This window comes from Muscardinus avellanarius (genome assembly GCF_963383645.1).
Source record: "Muscardinus avellanarius genome assembly, chromosome: 14".
Classification (NCBI taxonomy): domain Eukaryota; kingdom Metazoa; phylum Chordata; class Mammalia; order Rodentia; family Gliridae; genus Muscardinus; species Muscardinus avellanarius.
This window is the reverse complement of record NC_137800.1, coordinates 92,555,406-92,579,286: the sequence shown is the minus strand read 5'-3', so window position 1 is coordinate 92,579,286 and position 23,881 is coordinate 92,555,406. Positions and strand designations below refer to the sequence as shown.

Here is a 23,881-nt window from a genome sequence, read left to right as displayed (position 1 = left end):
CTTGAAAGGTGTTCATGTAGCAGCATGCGCAGGACACACAGATCCAGGGAGGCTCCCAGAGGTGCCAGCTGCAAACCCTGAGGGGTGGGAGCAGGCAGGTGGGGATGGGTCGCGATGGACTTGGGCTGGTCTCTGCAGGGAAGGGACTAGACCTGTCCATCTGCCCCCACAGGGCCATGCTGGCTGCTGCTGCCCAGAGAGCTCCCAGTGGGGGTAGGAAGCAGAGCCAGCGGACGGTGCTGGGGGTGGCAGCCTAGACCCCACATAGCAGTGGGGTGAGGGGTCTGCTGTACAGGCAGGATTCGCAGCACGTGGTGTGCACAAGGGACGCAAAGGCAGGTCCTCTGTGGCCAGGGCCCTTTCCAGGGCAGAGGCTGCAGGAGCCTTTAAAGTGGTCGGTTCGGAGGTGCTGGGTTTACCAAAGATGGAGATGGCCACGGAGCCAGGCTTCCCAGGCCCTAGCTCTCCAGACAAAACCCACGCTCAAAGGCAAATCACACGAACTCTACAAGGTAGTCAGTTTCACAGTTTTTACTTGTGATGACCCTGGCCTCAGGATTCTGCCTTACCTTCCTCACACACCCACTGCAGAGCCAGACTGTTAACGCAGCACCCTCTGGTTTGCAGGAGACAAGACTCATCCTGCCAGAGGAAGGCAGGAAGGCCTGTGGATTTTGGTTCGCCCTGGGTGTAAGTTGTATGTAAGCTGTATGTTGTGTTGTTCTCATCGTTACCGGGTATCAGTTTTGTTTCACTTTCATGTGGCTGTTTGGTACTGGGGATTGAACTAAGTGGCCCTCTACCTCCAACCTACACCTCAGGCCGATTTTATTTCTTATTTGGAAACAGGGTCTCACTGGTGGGTTCTCAGGCTCCATGAGTAGGAGACACCAGGGAACCATGAGCACACCCACCCGGCCTTGACACTCCTGTGGCCAGGCATCACCTGCTCCTGCTGGCCCCACTCCATCTCTGGCTGCCTCCTCATGCAGTCTCCTGTTCTCTGTAGCTGTCCAGTGTGCAGTAGTCCCCGTTGTCTATTTTTGCTTCTATGGCCTGTGCTTTTGAAATGTTACTTAAAAATCAAAGCTTTCCTCCCAGATGTTTCATAGTCTCAGGCCTTAAATTTAAGCCATTTAAGCCAGGTGTGGTGGCGCACGCTTGTAATCCCAGCGCTTGGGAGGCTGAGACAGGAGGACTGCACAGGTTTGAAGCCAGCCTCAGCTACTTAGTGAGGCTCTCAGCAACTTAGTAAGACCCTGTTTCCAAATAAAGTATAAAATAGATCTCGGAGTATAGCCTGGAAGTAGAAAAACCTCTGGGTTCCACCCCCAGTAACACACACACACACACACACACACACACACACACACACACACACACACACACATTTAAGCCATTTAAGTCAGGCATAGTTGTGCATGCCTATAATCTCAGTACTTGGGAGGCTGAGAAGGGAGGATCGCAGGTTCAAGGATAGTCTCAGCAACTTAGACTCTCATGTTGAGTTGCCATTTATACACACAGAGACAAGGGTCCAATGTCATTCTGCATGCAAGTAGTTTCTCTGACATTTATTGAGAGACACCATCCTTTCTCCGATGTGTGCTTGACACCTCTGGAAATCCACGCTTCGGCTTGGGCATTGATTCCTGGGTTTTCCAGCCTTTTGCACTGGTCTGTAGTCTATGCTGATTCTCTAGCAAGCTGCTGTGGTCACGATGACTGTGGAGTGCATTTTGAAGTCAGGTATGGTGATGCCCCAGCTTTGTTTCTTTTGCTCGATTGTTTTGACTGGTGTCTTTGTGACTCCCTGTGAATTTTTTTTTTTTTTTTTTTTTTGGTGGTGCTGGGGTTCCTGGAAGCCCTTCTACCTCCGGGCTGCACTCCCAGACCTATTTTATACTTTTTTATTTGGAAACAGGGTCTCTTAAGCCAGCGTGGCTGCCTTCAAACCTGCGCGATCCTCCTGTCTCTGCCTCCCAAGCGTGGGGATTACAAGCGTGCGCCACCACGCCTGGCTTTACCTTGGTATTTCTAAGTAACAGACATCTATTGCTCTATAATAGAGTTCAGGGTACTACTTGCTGACTTCTTACTAAGGATGAGGAATATGCTTTGGTCTCTACTTTGCACACAGGTATACAACTCTCTCCCAACAAAATTTCACCATGAAGTTTTACCACAGCAATATAAATTTTCTATGTGTTTACATTATTTGTATATACATATTCGCAGCTGAGTCATGTGGTGTTCGTGGATCATCATCCTCTTATTTTTGTGTTTTTATTTGCTTAGTATTTTGCACAATCGTGAGATCCTCCCGAAACCTCCGGGTGCCAGACACTTTTAAGCTCCAGGCACCTTCTAGCAGGCCAAGTTCCCAGCTGTCCCAGGGATCCCGAGGGAGTCTTCCTGCACTGCTTCAGGCTTCCTGGAGCCTGCCCTCCAGCAGCTGGGGAACAGCTTGGAGAGGGACTTAGAGTGGAGGCCTCTCAGAGGCTCCCTTCTCCAGGGCCAGAGGCACTGCTCACAGCTCCCTTAACATGCCTGAACATGCTCTTAACATGGCCCCTGAAGACCACGGCCACACCTAGGAGGTGCCTGTCTGCTGTTGACCTTCTCGCTGCTGGCCTAAGGCCTCCAAAAGCCAGAAGGCAGGAGGTGCAGGGACCCCGGCAGCCATGCAGCCAGGCCACCAGAGCCCTGCCTGCCCCATTCTCACCTGCTCACCGCCACCACACCCTGGATTTCCTGAAATTCTTTGCCATCCTCATGTAACTGTGGGCTGTCATCCTGTCCTGAGGGCAACAGAAAAGTGCCACTCCCCTCAGCCCTAACCAAAGGGCTCTCAACACTCCAATGTCTCCAGACAGCAGTGTTTCCTCCTCCTCCCCAGGGGCCTTCCTTGGGTAGGGTGTGGGTCTAGAGACTCTGGGCCTAAGGGTGCAAGGTCCCCTAGCTCTGAGGCACTATGCCCACCTGCACCTAGGGCCCCTAGGAGGCTGGGCCACGCCCACCCCACCTCATGCCTGGGCTGCGCGAGGTGGAGATGCCCGACAGACAGGGAAGCAGCTGTTCAGCCTGGGCCAAGTCGCCAAGTAATGCAGAAGGACCCAAATAGGGCCTCCGATTTCTTTCCAGCCCTGGCCAGGGAGACAGTTTACTAACCTTCCGGCCATCCAGGGAATGTTTAGGGGAACCAGCGGGTGAAAGAGAGACCTCCAAACTTTCATATGATTGGTTTAATTTTTTTTTTCAGCAGGAGAAAAAAAGAATAAAGTTACAAGATTCTTTTAATATTTTCACAATGTTAAAACTAAAACTGAGCTCTAGGCTATGTGTGTAAGTAAATCTAGAACACAAAAGGGTTAAATAAGATTTTTCTCTTTAAAGATACAAGAATTTAAGCTTTCCTTACATTAAACAAACTTCACAGAACAGATACTGCAGGGCACAAGCCCTTCCTCCCCCCACCCGGCTCTGCTGTCAGAAAAGTGGACGTGGGCTGTCGTCCCTGTGTGCGGCCAGCCACCTGGAGCAGCTCTGTCCCTCGCTGCCTCCAACGGCAGCTGCTGGGCCTGAGGAGGGCAGGAGGGCACAGGCGGCGCCTTGCTGAGGATGGCCGCGGGTGGCTTGACAGTGGTAAACACTGAGCAGACCCGGCCCCTCCGCCCCGGGCTGCCCTAGAGCGATACCGGGCTGGGTCCTGAAGCAAGAATTAAGGCTGGAGATTTCTGCAGCGGATTCCACTCTGGGGGTGGAGGGCGGGGGAGGATGGGAAGAGCATGATTTCCTATCTCAATTCAGATCAAAAAACATTTGTAGTTGCAGGTGTTCCGCTGTTCATTTGCAGAGAGTTGGCTGTGTGGTGTGACGAGAGGGACGTCGCTGGGCTGTTGGATCAGTAGCCTGTGTGGGTGACCACACCCGACCGGGCTGGTGAGGCCCGCTGGAACCAGCCACCAGGGACTGCTTTCCAGGGGAGCCTGGTCCTGTCTACCCAGCCCCCCCCACCCCGCTGACCGTAGTGACGTCCACACAGGGCAGCAGGGCCCACCGCCCCCTGGCCTGAGCTGCTGCAACTGTGGGCCCGTCGCTGCCAATAGAAAGGAGGCCCGGGTGGGGACGCCTGCCACAGAGCCGTCCTCAGTGCCGGCTGCAGTCCAAAACCACTGTTGAGGGCCCCAACCCACAACCCTAGTGGAGCGTGCCGCCTTCCTTCCCTTCCCACGCTGGCCACATGGCAGAGGCAGGCTGGCTGACTTGGCCTATGGGGCTGCATAGGAATGAGCGGGAAGCCACGGCAGCCTCCTCTTGGCCCGGGGTGGAGGGCAGCTGGAAAGGGCCGGGGCCGTGGGCAGCAGCCTACCCAGCTGCTCCCCGGCAGGACTACTGACTCCTGGTGGCTACGAACATCTGAAACAACTCCCAGTACAGGAATCTGGGCTACCGAGGCCCGTGGCAGCCCCCAGCCACAGCTACTGTGTGGCTGCGGGCCTTGTCTGCCCAGCTGCCAGATCCCTGCGCTTGGAAAGCAGCGGGCGGAGGGCCTGGTCGGACCACGGATCCTGTGTAGAAGAGATGGGTCTCGTGCGGGGACTGGTCTTGAGTGGAACTACTTTTCAAAGTGAGGTTATTGTTTCTCTTGTGTGATGAGTTTTTTCATAGCAAGTTAGGTAAAAAAATTTCCGTAAGAATCTGCCTCCCACCCCCGTTTCCAGCTCTGGGAGAGCAAGGCCACCCCCAGCCCAGTCGCAGCCGCCGGCAGCCTCCCGTGGCCGAGGCGTGCTCAGCCATCAGGCGTCCTGGCTACTGGGACTAAGGACAAGTGAAGAGGAGAAAGGCCGAACGTTACTCAGAGTTCCTGGCAAAGCCGCGTGCGTCGTGGGACTTGAACACCAGCTTCCACGCCTCTAAGGTCTCCATCTGGAACACTTTCTGCTTAAGGCTTTTTATAAGTTTGACTCCAGCAGTGACAGCTATGTGTTGTTTTTAATCCACTAGCCATGCTCAAAAAAAATACCGTTCATGTTTTAATTTTATACAATGGCTAGCAGGCACCTTAGTAACCAGCCAGAAATCAATTTCAACCACCATCAACCCCTAAACTACAGTACCAGGATGGCTGGCTAAAGAAAGGAGACAGACTGGCTGTAGTCTGACGCGTGCCCAGTACAAGGTGTCTGGCTGACTTTGTCCTAAATAAGGCTAACATTAGTGACTAAGAACAGCGTCGTGTGGAGGCCGTGCCTGGCCTTCAGGAGCACCCCTCCCCAATGCGCTGGCAGGAACGCCCCACTTTCCGGTCCAGTTTCACCATTTTCATGATGGCTTCCTCTCGGCCACGGCCCATGTGGTCGAATGTACAGTCGTGCTGCTCAGGGAGGCGGTGCAACATGCAGAACACGTAACCTGCAGCGGGGAGAAGAGAGGAGTCAGGCCTGGCGCGCTCAGCAGGGCCTCCTGCTGCTGAAGCTCACCAGCACACCTTGGAACTAACTGGCGGGCCACACTTCACACCCACAGCTGCTCAGTGGGGAAGGGCGAGGCTGCTCCAAGAGACCCAGAGTGGTCCTTTCCCTGGGAGCCTGCTGGGCTGTGACCTCCCGGCCCCGGCCCCCTGGCCGGTGGGGGCGCACAGGGCTGCAGCTCAGCACTTCCTTCCTTCACAGGACAGCACCATTTGCAGGAGGCACAGAGGGAGGAGAAAGGGTAATATGGCTTCAATTACATTCTACCTCCTGTACCACCAGGGCTTGGGGGGATGGTGGGAGTGACCAAAACAGCCCTTGAGTGAGCGGGGGCTCACAAAGGAGAATGAAGAAGAGAAATGCTGAGCTCTAGCTGTGGGCTATGGAAGGGCGGAGGCTTCAGCCTGGGCAGACCTTGTCCTTGTCACCTAGGGGCAGGGCAGGCGCCCAGGGCACCAAGAGCACTGCGGCTCAAGACACCTCTCCTCCAAGCACACCTTCAGTGTGTTTATCTAGAGGTGAACCTGCACTTTGAAAGTAAGAGAAGCCAGGTGGCCACACTTGGAATCCCAGTGCTTGGGAAGCTCAATGGACAGCCTCGGCAACCTAGTGAGACACTTTCAAAATAAAAACCAAAACAGGGCTGGGGTGGTAGCTGCAGAGTGCCCCTAGGTCCAATTCCCAGTGCCACATACATACCCACGAAACCAAAAGGCAACAACCCTCAGGAGAGCCGCCAGCAGCTCTGGCCACAGGACGCTGACGGGCTCTGTAAATGCCACCCAGGGGCGGCAGCACCGCCCATCTGCCCCTTGGTGTCTGAGCAGCCAGGAGCCTCGGTGGCCCCCGTGTCCCTTAAGACCTTCTCTCTTGTCCTCTCCTCAGCAGGACTTGAAGGGCGTTCCGGGCGTGCCATTCTCTGATGGAGCCGGATCCCCAGAGACCTGTGCAGGCGAGAGCCCGCTTCCGAGTCGAGTCGCAGAGATGTCGAGTGGCCGTGGGTCAAGACGACATCCAGTAACAAGCTACATCTTTCTCCCCAGAGCCACGGGTGGAAGGGAAGCCCACACCCAGGCTCCTCTGCTGGCCTCTCCCAGGCCCCAGGCAGTGCAGAGATGGGTGGGGCTGAGAGAGCCTGGCGCTCAGCCCCTCCTCGCCCTGCCACCCATCTCTCTCAGGATAATACACTACTGAGTCAGTGCTGGATCCAGGTTCCAGCTGTGTGGCTCTGACAGCTGGTGGCCACTGGACCCTTCGGAGCCTCGGCTGTTCCACAAAATGGGGCTGTAATGGGCATTAAAGAAAAAATGTCTGCAATGGTCCAGCTGCTCTGGACCGGCTGCCCGCTCCCGGGTGGTGGGTCCTCTGCTCTGAGCAGTGCCCGTGTGCTTCCCCCCCGCCCCGAGATGCGGTTCCCATCCCCTCTGAGAGGCCCCTGCTGACCAGGGAGAGCAAGCATGGACATCCTGCTCCAAACACGTGGTGTGCACACTCCCTCTCCCTCTCCCAAACCTGTTTAACAGGCTACCAGTGCATGCTGGGAGACAAGCTCAGTACAGACTCCTTGGAGACATGCAAACTGCAGGGAAACCCAATTTAAATATAGGACTATGTAAGACAGCTGGAAAGTGCTCCGTGGTTTGGGACACCAAGAGAGGACAGGGAAACTTCCCAAGGCCGTGGTGACAGCCCGCAACCCCCCCCAGCAGGCAGGGCCGGTTCTTCCCAGGCAGGGCCAGCAAGGCAGGAGCCTGCCCCCTCCCCGTGCTCTCACTGGCTCCCTGTTCAGCTCTTCAGAATGAAGGTTCTCTGCAAGCTTTTGGGCTGTACCACGGTAACGCGAAAGGGCCATGCTGAGTTTATGAGCGGGCCTTTCTCCACCTTCACGAAACCTGAGCTTTAGTCACAGGTCCCACGCGGCCTGCTGCCCTGTCTGTGGAAACAGGGGCTCCGTGCTCAAAGCTCTTTATGTACACGCGGCGTCCCGGGGGAGCAGCTGGGGCTCTGCGCACCGCAGACCTGAGCCCACACCGGAGGCCCGCCCAAGGATCCTCGCCCTCACCTGAGCTCCTGCAACAGCTGACCACCCCTGGTGGCAACTCATCTATTGTCCTCGAAAGATCAAAATGAGCCCGGGTTGGGCTCTTTTTCGGTCTCAGCCGGCACTCTCCTCTAGCTGCGTGGGCTAAGGATTCTGGCTCTTCTCTGCAGTGCCGCGCCTCTGCCTCCAGTCCTCGACTTGTGTCCTGGCCATGCCAGAGCCCCGAGGGTCTCAGGTAGGACCCGGGCTGCTCTCCCGCCAGCCTGGGTCTCCTCCGGCGCAGCTGACCACCCCTCACTCGACTCCGCGTCCTGAGGATCCCATTTCCAAGTGCCAAACGCAGGCTGCCTCTGCTCCGCTGTGCCATCCGGTCAGTCGGGGACAGCCGCAGTCCCTCCTCCCTGGCCCCCTCCCTCAGGGAGGTCTAGACCGCAGGCCAGGTGTGCCGGTCACACGCTTCCACGGCACCTGGACGTCTCAGGTCGCCGTCACCAGACTTGCCTGCTGACAGTCAGGGTTCCCGGCCAACCACACAGCCCCGGGCCCGCAGCAGGCGGTTCACTCAGGACGCTTTGGCCAAGTGAACGGGCAACAGGCTGGTCACAAAGACACTGGTCTCTGAACCTCAGGGACAAGCAAGTGCGTGCCGAGAGGGCGTGCCCAAGCCCAAGGTCCAGCTCCCAACCCTGCCCCCCTGTGCCCTGGACGCTTGGCCTCGGCCCACCCGTTGGCTGCTGCTCCTGGAGACCCCGGTGCCTCTGAAGTCACCACGAAGCCCACACTCCCAGCTTTGCCTTTCTTCCTATGGGCGCTCACGGGACCCAGGCTAAGTAGACTCTCAAAGGCAAGGCCTCCTCAGTCTGCTTCCACCCATGACTCCCCTCACTCCCACCACCCGGTGCCCCTCAGAGGCTGCTGGTAAAGACCTCAACTGCGGCATGTCCAGCAGAACCTCAGCCCTGTCGGCCTGAGTCTGCACATCCCCACACCTCCCCACCCAGTGAAGGGCAAACTGTCCACTCAGCTGCCGCTGCAGCCAAGCCGGGACTCACTCTCCAGCTCTCTTTCACTCTATACAAGAGCGTCTCCCCTTTCTCTAAGTGTTCTGAATCTGCCCACATCCCCATCACGTGCAAAGGCCCTGTGGTAGGCGTGTGCTTCGCGGCTGATGGAGTGAAGACAGAGTTCGGTCTGCAGAGCCCTGCTGCTGCCTCCACCTCCCTCTCAGGCACCCACGGGGGTCAGGGGTTCTGGGGCCTGCCATTAGAGAAGTCACCTGAGAGACAGTTGCTTCATATACGTCAATTTATCTTTGAATGTAGTAACGGAATATATGAATATAATAGAATTCAAATTGTACAAAGTAATATTCAGGAAAAAGACTATACAGACTTCCGGGAAGATGGCGACAGAGAAAAGCGGGGCTTAAGAGCCCCGCTAACAACTAATCTCCATTACCACAAAATCAGCGCCTTTCATAGCCAGAAAACGCCATCACCAGAGAAACAAAAAAATCACCAGGCTCCAGAGAGAAAGCGCACTGAGAACAGAGCTCAGAGCCACAGAGGAGATACACCGGCCTCATGCCCGAGGATGCGGCAGCAGCGCCATACAGCCGGCGGCAGCGGTGAATTCACCGGACGGCTACAGCAAGCCGAGGTGAGCCGCTGCAGAACAGCCAGGCGGGATTTCTCGCCGCAGGTAAAATCTAAAGCTCCCAGTGGCTGAGATCAGCACACGCTGCAGGGATTCAGAGTGGAAATCAAAACCAAGAAGAAATACGCCAGCCTCACGGCCGAGGGCGTAGCAGCGGTGCCATATTGCCACCGGCGGCAGCAGCAGAGAATTCACCGAATCCAGTACGGCTACATCTGCGTACTCAAGAACAGTGAGTCAAATTGCGGGCCACAGAGGAGAAATCCCAGTACTGCACTCCCTGGGACTTGACCCAGTGGGGGAGGGGCGGTGGCAGAGATATCACACCATAGGAGAACGTGCAACCTGGCACCCCCCACAGTCTAAAGCAGCCTCTATCGACTCTCTGGGTCGGAGACTCTGTGATACAACCCAGTAAAGGAGTAGTGGGGTCTGAGATACTACTGACTCGAGATCCAGAACACCTTAAGTGAAGTCATAGTGACCCAAGGGAAGAACCCAGAGAAGGCACAAACTTCCGAAATCATGGGAAAGAGGAATAATACTGGAGCAATGAATGCCCACAACCCCACAACATCAGAACCCGATAAAACAGAAAATCAGAGATTTCTAGAAGATCAAATCAGGAAAATAACTGTAGAAATAATAGAGGTGCTTCGAAAAGAACTCAGAGAGAGTCAAAAAGAGATAAAGGATGCAATTAATGAAGTAAAGGCCTCAATTCAAAGCACAAACAACTGATTAGACCACATGGAGAACAGAATCTCGCTCTTAGAAGATGATCATTCCAAAAATGAACGCATAGTTTCTAATCTAGAAAAAAATATCCGACAGCAGGAATCTGATATTGAAGAAATATGGGCCCATTTTAAGAGAGCTAACCTAAGAATAATTGGAATAGAGGAGGGAAAAGAAAGTGAATCCAAAGGGATCAACAATCTCTTCAAGGAATTGATAGCAGAAAATTTTCCAGACATAGAGCAAGAGGTCAATACGCAGGTCCAGGAAACTTATAGAACTCCCTTTGGACAGGATCGGAGAAGAGGATCCCCACGCCGCATAATTGTCAAAATGACCAATGTGGAAGCCAAGCAGAGAATCTTAAAGGCAACAAAAACAAAGGGCCAAGTGACATTCAGAGGCAAACCAATTAGAATCACTCCAGACTTCCCAAACCAAGTCATGAGAGCCAGAAGGGCTTGGAGTAACATATTCCAAACTCTGAAAGAAAACAACTTCCAGCCAAAAATTTCCTACCCAGCAAAACTTTCTATCAAATTAGATGGAGAAATAAGAAGCTTCCATGACAAACAGAAACTGAAGGAATTTTTGTCTTCAAAACCAGCACTAGAGAAAATACTCAAAGAGATTATCAACTAAGATTGGTTATCTGTGGAGATTCATTACTTATGTTAGTCTTTTACCTATCTCTAAATGGTATTGTTTGCCTTTATTGTTGTTAATTTTTAGGATTTCTAGTTGGAATATTAATATACCTTCAGATATAGCATTTGGAAATATTTTATCCCATTCTATTAGTAACTGTTAACTCTGTTTACATTGTCTTTGGATATACAATTTCTTTTTATTTTTTAGGGAGTTTGTATACTCTTCTGTTGCCTGTGCCATTGAAATCATATCCAAGAAATCACTGCCAATTTCAATGTTGTGAGGTTTTATGACCCAGATTTTCTCCTAAAAGTTTATAGTCTTAAGATTTATATTTACGTCTTTTATCTATTTTGAGTTAATATTTGTATATGGGATTAGGTAAGGGTCCAACTTTATTCTTTTCCATGTAATTATTATGTTTCAACAATATTTAGTTAAAAGATTATTATTTCCACCACCAAATCTTCGTGGAAACTTTGTCAAAAATAACTTGACAATATAGGGAAGAATTTAGCTCTAGGCTTTTATTTAACTCCAATGGTTTATAGATCTGCCTTTAGAATAGTACTACACTGTTTCAATTATTGTAGCTTTATATGGTTTGAAATCAGAAAATATATATCTTCTAGCTTTGTTCTTTTTCAAGATCGTTTTGGGTATCTAGAGTCCATATTCCATATTAGGATAGATTTTTTTTCCTGAAAAATAAATATATAAATATATGATAGTTTCACCTAAAAAATAGAAAAAAATATTCTCTGGTAAGAAAGAAAGTAAAAAGAAATATTGAAATGTTATCTTTAAGTCATCAAAAGCTTGGTATCAGACAAATGAAACTGTTATGTGAGATTATCATTTTTAATTTTGGATAAATTGCTATAATACTAGATGTCAACCACTAAGCCAAGCATGGGAAGGAGGGATGGGGAGGGAATGGGGTGGGGATCGGGTGGGGGCTGACTGGGCGATGTGTGCATGTATGTCTACAAAAGTCTGTATTCCACTATGATGTATGAATACAGTGCACCAATAAAAAAAAAAAAAATTCAGGAAAAAGTAGGTCTCTCATCTCACGCCCTAGCTACCTTCCCCAGAGACCGTGACCACCGACTATGCACACGCGTGTGTTCCTGCAGTTCTCCCAGGGGGCTATTTTAAAAATGTAAACCAGATCATGTCTTCTTTGCTTAAAACCCTTCAATGGCTCCCCACTATGTTCAGAATAATGATTAAACTCCTTGAAACGGCCTGCCCTGGACAGCGCAGGGAGACTGAGAGTGGGGTTCCCCAACGGGCGGGGTCACGTGTCTCCCAGCACCGCAGTCCTCAGCATATGCAACAGAGGCTGAGGCCTGTGACGGCGCCAGGGCCGCTCCACCAGAGCCCAGCAGACAGCTCCCACAGAGGCTCGGACGGCGTGGCGGGCCCATGCACCTCCACGGCCCTTCTCCACTTCTTCTCTCCCCTTACCTTGGTTTCCCTGTGCATTTCTGATTCTCAAGGGGCCTCAGTGGCTCTGGGGCTGGTGACTGCTCCTGTCTCCTGCCTGCAGGGCCCACTTTCTACCGAGCAGGGACCGGTCACAAACGGGGCGCTGAGCAGGACTAGAGCAGCAGCCGCCCGCTGCTTTAGGCGGGGCAGCGAGGGGCCTGCTGCACTCCAGGGCATCAGGGTCAGCTCAGCCACTCAGGCTTGAGTGCACTGGCCTCCCAGGGCTTGCTCCCTTGGGAGCACACCACCTGCTGTGCCAGCCCTGGGTCCTGAGCAGAAGGGCCGGAGGGCTGACCTCTGAGGGCCTTCCAGAAGGTGCCAGGGCTTCTCCCCTGCACACTCCCTCTTGGAAGAGGCCACGGTCAGGCCAGCACCACAGCCTCTGCCGCTGCTCACCTGGATCCCAGCTCCTGGCGGGCGGTGAGGCCGTGGACCCCAGTGCTGAGGAGTAAGGGCTGTCATGTGACCACACCCAGGCCCTTGGTCTGCTTTCCAGAAGCAAAACAACCTTCACTGATACTGAGCTTCTCGGAGGAAGGTGCTACAGAACCTCACCCAATACTCAGAGGATCTGGCTCCAGTGCTGGCAGACTGCAGGGAGAAGCTCTCAGGCCCAAGAAGTCAAGACGTACACTAGGGCTGGATGGAGCAGACGGAAAGAAGTCACTATCCACCCATCCCTTCAAAGACAGCTCCAGACACAAAGAGGAAAACCGCCGAAGGTCACAGGAAGCAATACCAGAGCACCGAGAAGGGCGACTGCGGGTGAGGGCCAAGGCCGCGGGGACACAGGCCAGTGCTCGGGGTCTTGCACACGTGGTAACACACCACGCCCCGTCATCCCAGCTGCTCAGGAGGAAAGGCTGCAGGACCGCAGCTCCAGGCCAGCAACTTAGCAAGACCCGGTCATGACATTTTGTTTTTTGTGGGTTTTTTGGTGGTACTGGGGTTCCCGGAAGCCCTTCTACCTCCGGGCTACACTCCCAGACCTATTTTTACATTTTTATTTGGAAACAGGGTCTCTTAAGCCAGCGCACGTGGCTGGCTTCGAACCCGCGCGATCCTCCTGTCTCTGCCTCCCAAGCGTGGGGATTACAAGCGTGCGCCACCACGCCCGGCCCGGTCATGACATTTTAAAGTGAGTTAAAAAGTAAACAGAGCTGGGGTGGAGGTTAAGAACGGGCTAAATTCTGTATGTCTGAAAATACAGACTGCCCTCGCTACAGTCGGCCTCTCCGACGGCTCGGGCCCGACGGGCAAAGCGGGAAAAGCCAGGCATGGCGGCGCGCGCCCGGAACCTCAGCGTGTGGGGGCTGAGGCAGGAAGATGGCAGGTCTGAGGCCACCTGATCAACTCAGTGAGGCCGTTTCAAGTAAAAAGCAAAACAGGGCTGAGCGTAGCTTAGCTACACACGGATTCTGGGGGCTCGACAGACCTGGGCTCAAAGCCCAAGTATTTCCTTGGATTTCTGAGTCAAAATTTTGAGTTTTCACCTCCACAAACATGGAGATACCACTTGTTCAACACGCTTTCCTAAGGAGCCAACGACGGTGCACAAGGGCGGGCACTAGTGCACCGTGCGTACCCGGGGAGCCGCGTGGGCCACGGGGCTGTCGGCGCTAAGCACCGTGTGCAGCAGGCTCTGCAGCTGGAGCTGGGGACCCAGGGAACCGCTGCGCGGGGAGATGACTGCGACATGCGCCGAGACCTACGTGGACAGGAGCCGTCCTCCATGGAGAAGAGACCGCACCACCCAGGAGAGGCCAGGGCTCAGGGCCTGGTTTAAAGATGACCAGATCTGCGAGGGCTTCCGGAGGGAACATGCAGGCAGACACGACTCCACCCTCCACGTCCCACACCAGGTCCTCGGGCCACGGAATGGCCTTGCTTCTGGAGGCGCGAGGTGAGGCCAGCCACGCCACTGCGCTCAAGCAGGCGCAGAGCGGCTTGCAGAAGAGAGAGCGGTGCGGGACTGATACCAAATCTCACTCATTTGAAATTTCCAGTAACTCCCTCAGGTCTCAAATTACTTCTGTGTTTTCCATGATCAAAGGAGTCCTTCAGGTGGACAGAAAGTCTATCAGCCTCTGGAGCGGCTCCCCAATACCTAAAGAAGTGTCGGTGCAGCAGGGAGGGAGGCAGCGGGAGCCCACAGGGACAGCGCAGCAGTGGTCTGCACGGGGTGTGCCGAGCACGGGGGCTAGCCACACTTTAAATGCTCTGGGAAGACATCTCCTTGGCAAAACTGAGTATTCTTATTATTTAAAAACTCCCATTACTTTGCCAACACACTGCTTCCTGTACATATTGTACCACTGGTGCAGCCTGGTAAGGCTTTGCTGCCGGGGCTCCCTGCAGTGACCGAAGGCTGAGCAAGGCTTTGGAGACCGAGGTAGCTAAGGAGAGGCTGGGGGTCAGGGCGTCAGCACGCAAGGAGGCCTGGGGATGGGGCACGTGAGAGCAGAGCCCTGGGTCCCGTGGAGACGGCGGCGGGCAGGAGGCCGTGGCCAGGACAGGCAGCTGGCAGGGCTAAAGCTCCTGCTGAGAAGATGAGCCGCACTGGGCTGGGGAGCCTCCCAAGCTCGAGTGCTAGCGCCCAGGCAGGGCGCACCACTGGTCAGAGGCCTGGCCGGCAGGCACAAGGCCCAGGGGCCAACCGAGGAACAACAGTAAAACTGGACCTGGATCAAAGGGTTGGGAGCATGGCTGCATCTCCCACAGGCTCCCCAGATTTGCATCTACTCACACGAGGCGCCCTCAGGCTTAGCACAGCCAGGAGCCTGTCGCGAGCTAAGCACGCAGGGCCTAGTAGATAAATCTAGTGAGTCCATAGGATAAAAAGACGCAACAGGGAATTCCACCTCTGAGCTGCACCCCCAGTTCTAATTTATTCTTACTTTGAAACTAGGTTGAGGACAGTCTCACCACTTGCTGAGGCTGTCCTCAAACCTGCGATCCTCCTGTCTCAGCCTAAGTACTGGGATAAACTGAGCCCAGCTTTGAAAATAAAAATTCCACCCACAATATCAATTAAAAAAAAAAACACCTAAGACACTTAGCAGCTTTTCTCTTAGTAGTATTTGAAATCAAACCCAGTGGCATTCTATTTACAAACTACACACTATTTTTTTTTTTTTAAATTTTGGCCAGGTGTGGTGGCGTACACTTGTAATGCCAGCATTCGGGAGGCTGAGACCGGAGGATGGCAGTTCACAGACAGCCTCAGCTACTTAGTGAGGCCCTCCACAACTTAGTGAAACCCTGTTTCAAAATAAAGAATAAAAAATAGGGCAGTAGGGGGTGTCACAAGGGGGGAGAGAATGCCCCCAGGTTCCATCTCTAGACCCACCAAAAAAAAAAACAAAAAAAAAAACCTGAAGCTGGGTAAGTGGCGCACACTTGCAATCCCAGTACCCGGAGGCTGAGACAACAAGGATTGCGTTCACGGCCAGCCTCAGCTACTTAGTGAGGCCCTCTGCAACTCAGTGAGACTTTGTTTCAAAAATAAAACATAAAAAAAAGGACTGGGAGTGTAACTCTGAGGTAGAATGCCCCTCAGTTCAATCCTCAGTACCACTAAAATAAAATAAAATAAAATAGGGTCTCACTAGGTTGCTGGGAGTCTTCCTACATTTGTTAAGGCTGCCCTTGAATCTGTACACATCCAGCCTCCTAAGTACTGGGATTACAGGTATGTACCATCATGCCCAGCTAGGAATAAATTTATTACAAAAAAAAATTTTTTTTTGCTAAATGGATAAAATAAAGACAGGTGTGGTGGTGTATGCCTATAATATTATAATCTCAGTATTTGAGAGGTAGAGACGGAAGGAGTTCAGGTTTGGGGCCAGTGCATGGTAACTTATGGGGGCCCTGTTTTGGGGGGGGGGTCAGTGGTAGAATGCTTCTGGTTTCAGTCCCCAGTAAAATACACACGTATGCACCCCCACTGGAGGACGAAAGTTGTGGCCGAACAGACTATGAAGATATGTGAGTCCCTGGTCATTATGGAAATGAACATATAACACCATGAAGTCCTAGCACCAAAAGGCCCAACGGTCCAAAGCCCGGGACTGGAGCCCTGCGCTAGGCGGCCAGGACCGTGGACGGGCGCGGAGCCTCCTGGGAAGTTTTGCCAGTTTTGTTCTGTTTCTTGGGGGTGGGGTTTGGAGACAGGGTCCTGCTATGTTGCCCTGGTTGGTCTCAAACAGTCCACCTGCCTTGGCCTCCTGAGTTGCTGGGACTACAGGTGGGCACCACCACACCCAGCTTTAAGTACTTTCTTAAAATGTTAAAGGTGTACCTGACAATGCTACCCCTACGTATCTACCCAGGAGGGATTAAAACATGCCTGTCAGCTGGGCGTGGTGGCGCACGCTTGTCATCCCCACGCTGGGGAGGCAGAGACAGGAGGATCATGCAGGTTCGAAGCCAGCCGTGCTGGCTTAAGAGACCATTTCCAAATAAAAATATATCAAAAAAAAGTAGGTCTGGGAGTGTAGCCTGGAGGTAGAAGGGCTTCCAAGAACCCCAGTACCACACACACACACACACACACACACACACACACACACACACACACACACACACAGTCTGTCAGCCAGGTGTGGTGGCGCATGCTTGTAATCCCAATACTTGGGAAGTTAGACAAGAGAATTGCAGGTTCGAGGACAGCCTCAACAAGTAGTGAGACTATCATCAACCATAAAAATAAAAAAATAAGGCTAGGAGCCGGGCATGGTGGCACACACTTGTAATCCCAGCATTCGGGAGGCTGAGACCAGAGGATCGCGGTTCGTAGACAGCCTCAGCTACTTAGCGAGGCCGCCTGCTACTTAGTGAGACCCTGTTTCAAAAAAAATAAAGAATAAAAAATAGGGCAGGGGGTGTAGCTCAGAGGTCGAATACCCCTGGGTTCCATTCCCAGACCCACAAAAAAAAAAAAAAAAAAAAAAAGGCTGGATGTGTGGCGTGGAGGTAGAATGCCCCAGGTTCAAGCCCCAGCTACCCCCCACCCCCACCCCATACACACACACGTCTGTCCACACAGGCAGGAGCCCTTGGCTGGCGGGTAGGTGTGGTGTCCATTTGCTGGTCTCGAGGGCCCCAGGGCAGGGTGGAGGCAGGCAGCCTCCGGGAGGAAACACTCTGAGCCCTGTACGGCCAGCTGGCAGACTGGGTCCCCGAGCCTCTGCTCACTAATCTGCTGGCTGTGTGGAGCTCGTGTTCAGGAGAAGGGGATTTATTTTGCTCTCACATCTCAGCTGGCAATTACTGATGGCAACTGAGGGACTATTGGTTTAAGACGAGAGCAGCAAAGATTAAGTGGGGAATACAAATAACTAGGCAAAAGTTTGCTGAGAAAGGAAGAAGGCAACAAAGGGCGAAACTTTCACAGATTTCTGATTCTTCCTGGGCCTGCCACTGCAGGTTTGCATCTTCTGGTCTTGTTTGCTTCGGGGGAAAGAACCAGACACCTCTTCTTAGCCCCGCTGCTCTTTGAGGAGCACAGGGACGCCTGGGCCTTGCTTCCTCACGGGCACAGGGCAGGACGCTGAAGGGTGGCGCCTATGCCCACCGCTCCCAACCGCCCTGGCAGAGCTCAGAGTCTGCCCCAGCAGCAGCCACAACACCAGCCACAGTGTCCATCGGGACGAAGGGTCGCAAACGAGGCCCTCCATGGCCGAGTTTTCTGATGGATCCAGGCTAATGCTTTACGAAGGACACAGTCTCACTCTCTCACAGCTGGGGGACAGAATGCCCAGCAGTCTTTGCAGGTCCCCTGGGGCGCACGGTCTCTGGGCGACACCCTTGGCCTCCTCTCCTCCTCCACTCCACTGCCGCTTCTGCTTTTGGAAACGGGGTCCCCCTTAGTTGCTGACGGCTGGCCTTGAGCCTTCAGTCCTCTGTCTCAGACTCCCAAGGATTGGGGTTACAGGTCTGTGCCACTACACCCGACTGAAACAGACAACTAGCGACTGCAGTGCTGGGATGACCACACAACCGCAGTCACTCGCCAGGCCGACGCAGCGCCACACACCCCTCCCTGTACGCCCTCGCTGGCTTTCCTTAAGAGGGTGGGCAAATCTTGCTTCCCCAGTAACACCTGTCTATGCTGCTGACTGGCAAGTGCTGGAGTTCTTTTCTGTCTCGTAAGCCAAAGACCCCGCTGGTATTGAGCGAGAGAGTCGAGTTCCCCATTTCCTCCAGACTGGGAACTCTTTTAGAACCTTCATGGAACGGGAACCGTCTCTTCTCAACCATACAAACCCCAAATACGGAATGTTCTATTTAAAAGAAAAAGGTGTGAAAAGGTATGTGTAGGAGAAGGGCTGTGCTCCTTAAGAATGCATAAGACACAGAAAGGAAACGAGGATATCCTAGGCAGAGGTTGTAAAGACCAGATGCAGCACCTGGCCAGGGCGCGGACACCAGCTGAAGTGAAGCGCTCTGCACATGACGAGCGGGACGTGGGTACGGCTGTGATACGAGTATCACATCAGAATCATTTACTGAAGCCGATGCCTTTGTAGTTTTAGAAAATAACATCCCTATTCTTGGGAAATGTTTACTTAAGTTTATGGGGTTAAGGCCTATGATGTTTTAAAAATGTATCTTTTTTTGTGTGTGTGTGGTTCTTGGGGGTGGAACTCAGAGGCTTTCTACCTCTGAGTTATACTCCCAGACCCATTTTATATTTTTTATTTGGAAACAGGGTCTCACTAAGTTCCTGAGAGCCTCACTAAGTGGCTGAGGCTGGCTTCGAACCTGCGCAATCCTCCTGTTTCAGCCTCCCAAGCACGGGGATGACAAGCGTGCGCCACCACGCCCGGCTAAGGAGGATCGCGCAGGTTCAAAGCCAGCCGCGCGCACTGGCTTAGGAGACCCTGTTTCCAAATTTAAAAAAAATGTAAAAATAGGTCTGGGAGTGTAGCCCGGAGGTAGAAGGGCTTCCAGGAACCCCGGTACCACACACACACACACACACAAAGTTGGAAATAATGCTAGATCCTTTCTAACTTAATTGTTGAGAGTGGAACCCAGATATTCTAAAATAAAGGAGAAGCCGGGCGTGGTGGACCACATCTGTGATCTCTGTACTCGGGAGTTGACATGGGATACTGCAGGTTCAAGGCCAGCCCCAGCAACTTTGTGAGACTCAGCAACCCAGGAAGACCCTGCTTCAAAAGGGAACAATAAAAGGAGCTGGGAGCTTGGAGCCTAGCTTGGAAGTAGACCGCCTCACACACACAGAGCGAAGGCCGGGCTGCGGGGCTTTCAAGGGCCGAGAGCTGTTCTGAGCGGCACCGGGGCTCACTCTGGCCAGTCCAGTCCCCGGGATGCAGCCCAGCAAGCTGTGCTTACTAACAGTCCAGGTGACGCGAACTAGAAGAACCACCCTGGAAGCAGAGCTCATGGCCTCTGGCTAGCGCAGCCTAGCGAGACCTGCAGCTGCGCCTCTCCTGGCCTTCTAGGTCAGAACTGCTTCTGTTCAGTGCAATCAAACTACATAACCGTAGGCACAGCAGCTCACACGGTAATCCAGTGCTTGGGAGGCCGAGACAGGAGGACCGTAGGTTCAAGGCCAGCCACAGCAACTTGGTGAGACCTTGTTTCAAAATAAAAAATAACAGCAGCTGGAGGTGTTCTCCTCAGAGATAGAATGTCACTGCCACAAACAGAAGGGTAAACAAGGCCCGCTCTGCCTGCCACGCCAAGACAGCGATGGCCAGCGACGGCGTGGCTGTGAGGGGACCAGCTCTGAGGCAGGCGGCAGATACAGGACGGCACCTGCGGGGCACCTTGGGAGGCACAGGGAGCTCTGAGGCTGTGAAAGCACACTCATCGGCTTGCCTACTGAGGAGAAAATGAAACAGATCCAGGGAGTGCAACTGTCTTCTGTCTTGAGAAGTCCTCCTGGGAGGTCTGGGGGGCAGGTGCCACCCGGCCTCTTGCCACGCGCCTTCCTAGTTGGCGCCCTCAAAGACCCACGGGGAAAGGGCGCCGCCTTGGTATTGCTGACTTAAAGCCAGAGTCCACCTGCAAAACAGCCTCCTTCCTGAAGGCCCACAAGTGAGCCGTCTTGGCAATTAACGATTCCTGTCACCTACAGCCTACAGTGTGAGGAGACTCGAGAGCTCGCCTTACAAATTGCTCTTCTGAAGATCAAAGGCGCGCGCTCCCAGCCCGAGCTCGAGAGAGCGTCTAGAGGAGCCTTCCCGCGGGTCTGGATGACAGCCCGGGGCGAGGACTCGGGAGCCTGGCCACTCTTCCCGCTGCAGCGCTCCCTGCCTTTAATTGGCACCTCATTAGAAATTAATGAAAACGGCGTCCTCTGTTCTTTCTGCTCTAGGCACTGAATGCTACAAAAAGGGCCATCACCATTCATAACACATTCAATTTATATAGCAATGGCTCTTAAGCATTATTTATGAGATGCGAATTTCTTGTCAGCAGCTAATAACCTGCACAGAGTGCTTGGAAGGGGAATGCAAGAAAAGACTGCGCATATATAAAAAAAGATTTTCTAGAGCGAGCAAGTGTGCTCTCTGAGTTCAAACTCCCTTCAATCTCAGTAGTAAATGGCTGAGGCGCCCCCGCAGCGTGGGGCCGACCCTCCACGCACCCTCAGAGAAGGCCGTCCCACACCGCTCACTCTCCTGGGGGCGCCGCTGGGCACGCTCTCACCACCGCCCTCCATCTCGCACTGCGTGGAGCTGCGGCGGGCTGGTCCTGGCGCACAGCGTACAGCTGAGCAGAGGAGCCGCGCTCGCCGCGCTCTGGGAGGCCCCGAGGGGCTGCCGAGGCGCACGGCTCTCTCCCCAGCGACACCCCGGCCCTCCCAGAGAAGACTCCAGAGCCGGGCCCAGGAAAACCCCACAATTCTCAACGAGGCGCGTTGTCTCAGGCCACGGAGCCTGGCGGGCTTCGCAGTACCGCTGGCCTGCTGGGCTCGCCAACAGGTGACAGGAACTCGGCGACATGGACCTGCAGCCCAGAGGACAGGCAGGCCACAGCTCGGGCGGGTGAGAAGGGAGGCTTCCCCCAGGTGCTGGCCTCGCCGGGGCCACTGCACGCAGGACTCGGGCCAGCCACCCCATGTCTCACCCCTCACCTCTGCTCTCTTAATAGCAGGCGGACGGAATGCCCTCAACAGTGCTCCTCAGGGCCCACCGCACCCCGCTCCTGCGCACACGTGTGAGGCCCCGCGCTAGAGCACCGCCAACAGCCGCTGCCATCCGGGGAACGGCTCCACCCTCTCCAAAGGGCAGGCAACTAGGGGCAGGAACGAATGGCGGCGCACCGCCTCACAGATGGAGAGCATCGGGGCACAGCGCCGTCATGCTGAGCGGACCGCTGGGCCCTCACGGCCAGCAGCTGGACAAGCAGGACCCTGTGGCTATCCCAGAGGAGGAAGGGCTCCAGAGCTAACTTCATCGGAGGAGAGCCAGAAGGCTCTCGGGGCTGGAGCCAGGGTCAAAGTCTGCCCGATGACAGTTGTCCTGTGGACCGATTTTAAGACATCCTGCTTTAAAAGCGGGGCAGGGAAACTTAGGTCCTCTGAAATGGCTCCACCCAAGCTCAGCACTTTGTGGGTGGTGTGGCCGGGAGAGGCAGAGCTGGCCCAAGTCTCGCTCCACTGTGGCAGCCGTTTTCCAGGTGCGCGCCCTGCCGCGGTGCAGTCCTGGGGCAGGTGCGAGAGGGCTAAGCAGGGAGGCCACTTTCTAGCCACCTCGCGGCGCGCTCGCTGGACAAGTCAAGGTTCAAAGGCAACACTCATCTCACCAGCCCTTAATGTAAAAGGTCAGGGGAGAGACCTTCCACTCCTCATCAGAGATAGAAGGTCATTCAAAATTAATGTCTACATTTTATGACGCATATGCCAGACGTTTGCTGGTTATGCTAATTCTGTCCCCCCCGACCCCCCCCCCGTGATACTGGGGACTGAACCAGGGGTGTTTCGCCTCTCAGCTATGCTACCAGCTGTTTTTATTTTTCATTTTGAAACTGGGTCTCATTAGGTTGCGGAGGGCCTCACTAAATAGCTGAGGCTGGCCTCGGCCCTGTGGTCCTCCAGTCTCAGCCTCACAGTACTGGAGGGATAGGGTGCCATGAGCCCCGCCCAGGCTCGGTCTGTTCGGCTCGGAGCCGTATGGTGCCAGTGGACATGACGAGTCCACGAGGCTCAGGTGTGCTCTGGGCACCTCTGACTGCTCAGCTCCAGCCCGGCAGCTCGCAGGGACACGCTGAGGACAGCGGTGGCCGCCACTCCCAGGGACGACGCACAGGTGCTCACCGCAGCGGCAGGCCCCCAGCTCCTGCTGCACCAGCTCCAGCTTGGCCTGGCACTGGAAGCACCGGCGCCGGCTCCTCTGCTTGGCTTGGCTGCTCTCCTCCAGCAGGCGCGGTCGCTTCACCGGTGAAGCCTCGTTCTCAGACTGCGAATCTGACCAAAACAACACAATGGGTCAGAGTCAGGGTGGTGCTCAGAGTCGAGCTGTCCCGAGGAGGCCACTCCTGCCAGGAACGGAGGCTGGCGGCCTACCTCCACACCGGCCCCAACCCAGGCCTGTGCTGGCCACCCACCTTGGCCTCCTGTGGGCATGGGCTTCTTCTGATGTGTCTATAGCATTAACCTAGCACAGTTCCAGACCAAGGCCAGGGCTCGATGTGGGATTTACAGTCTTTTCCAGTCAAATTACTCACATTTCTACTCCTGAATACACTAGGATCAGACTCAAGCGTCGAAATGAAGCCCAATTTACCTGGAGTGAAGGAGCTGCTCCTTGCCACCATGGGTGCCGGCCGGCAGCAGTGCTGGCCCCACACACAGGCCAAAAGGGCAGGCGAGGGAGGCACAGCGCGCAGACTGCATCTCTCCCGACCTCAGCTACAGTACAGCAGTCTCGTTCAGACCAGCCTGGACGGGGCGTGCCTCTCGCCTCGGCTGCCTCGGCCCGGCGGCACATCGAGCATCTGATGACACGACCCCTGGACGGGTCAGCTGTCCAGACTCGTCGGCACGCTGACTGAGCAGACGTGCCCGGCCTGGCCCTCCAGAGGAGGGGCAGCGATCTAAACGGAAATAGTTACAAGGGGGCCGGCCAGGGGTTTCAACCCTCTTAGTAACCCTGTTCACACACATGTACGCAACAAAAAAAATCCTAGAGGAAAAATCCCAACAGCTGAAAGGTCTGTTCTGACACAGTCCTAAATCTGATGCTCTGTGTAAGAAACTGTTCTCCAACCTGGGGAAGGGTCCTCACCCAGGCAGCTCAAGGGTCCTCGCTGCAGTCCCTGGGGGGCCTGCCAGGTGACCTCCACTCCAGCCACACCTCTGACAGACACCAGGGTGTCTAGAAACGCAGCGCTCGCGTGCGGCACTCTCCACGCCCGGCCCAAACTATGGAGTGTGCTGCTGACCCACAAAGCCGCTCCCGCCACCGCCTCTTAGGGTGCCCCGTTCCTAGGCACTGAGCCCAGGGGTGTTCTACCTCTAAGCTACAATCCAGCCCCTTTTTATTTTTTATTTTAAAACAGGGTTTTGTTAAATTATCACTTTATTGGCCTCAAATCTGCACTCCTCCTGTCTCGGCTTCCGAAGTCCTGGGATTAGAGGTGTGAGTCGCCATGCCCACTTCTGTTTTTAAGCAAACCTTTGCTGCCAAGGGAAGCCAATTTAATTTCAGGTGGCACTAACACCAGGAGGAAAAACAAAGAAAAAGACCTTTCAGTAGCAACGCGATCTATGCTATTTTCAAAAAGGGGAGTGATGCATGAAAACTTTTTAAAATTGCATGAGTCCTATGATTAGGACATAGAATGC

General features: G+C 54.1%; 1 protein-coding gene across 2 annotated transcripts in view; it reads right to left on the bottom strand.

Moving 5' to 3' along the window:
- Positions 1–5,260: 5,260 nt before the first annotated feature.
- Positions 5,261–23,881, bottom strand: part of ZFAND3 (zinc finger AN1-type containing 3) — a gene marked incomplete at both ends in the record, with an annotated part of 238,664 nt that continues 220,043 nt past the window's right edge. For both annotated transcript variants that reach the window (XM_080710853.1, XM_080710854.1), the window contains 2 exons: positions 5,261–5,415; positions 22,352–22,501. In XM_080710853.1, coding sequence (XP_080566979.1) covers positions 5,261–5,415; positions 22,352–22,501 — 305 coding nt within the window. The remainder of the gene's footprint in view (positions 5,416–22,351; positions 22,502–23,881) is intronic.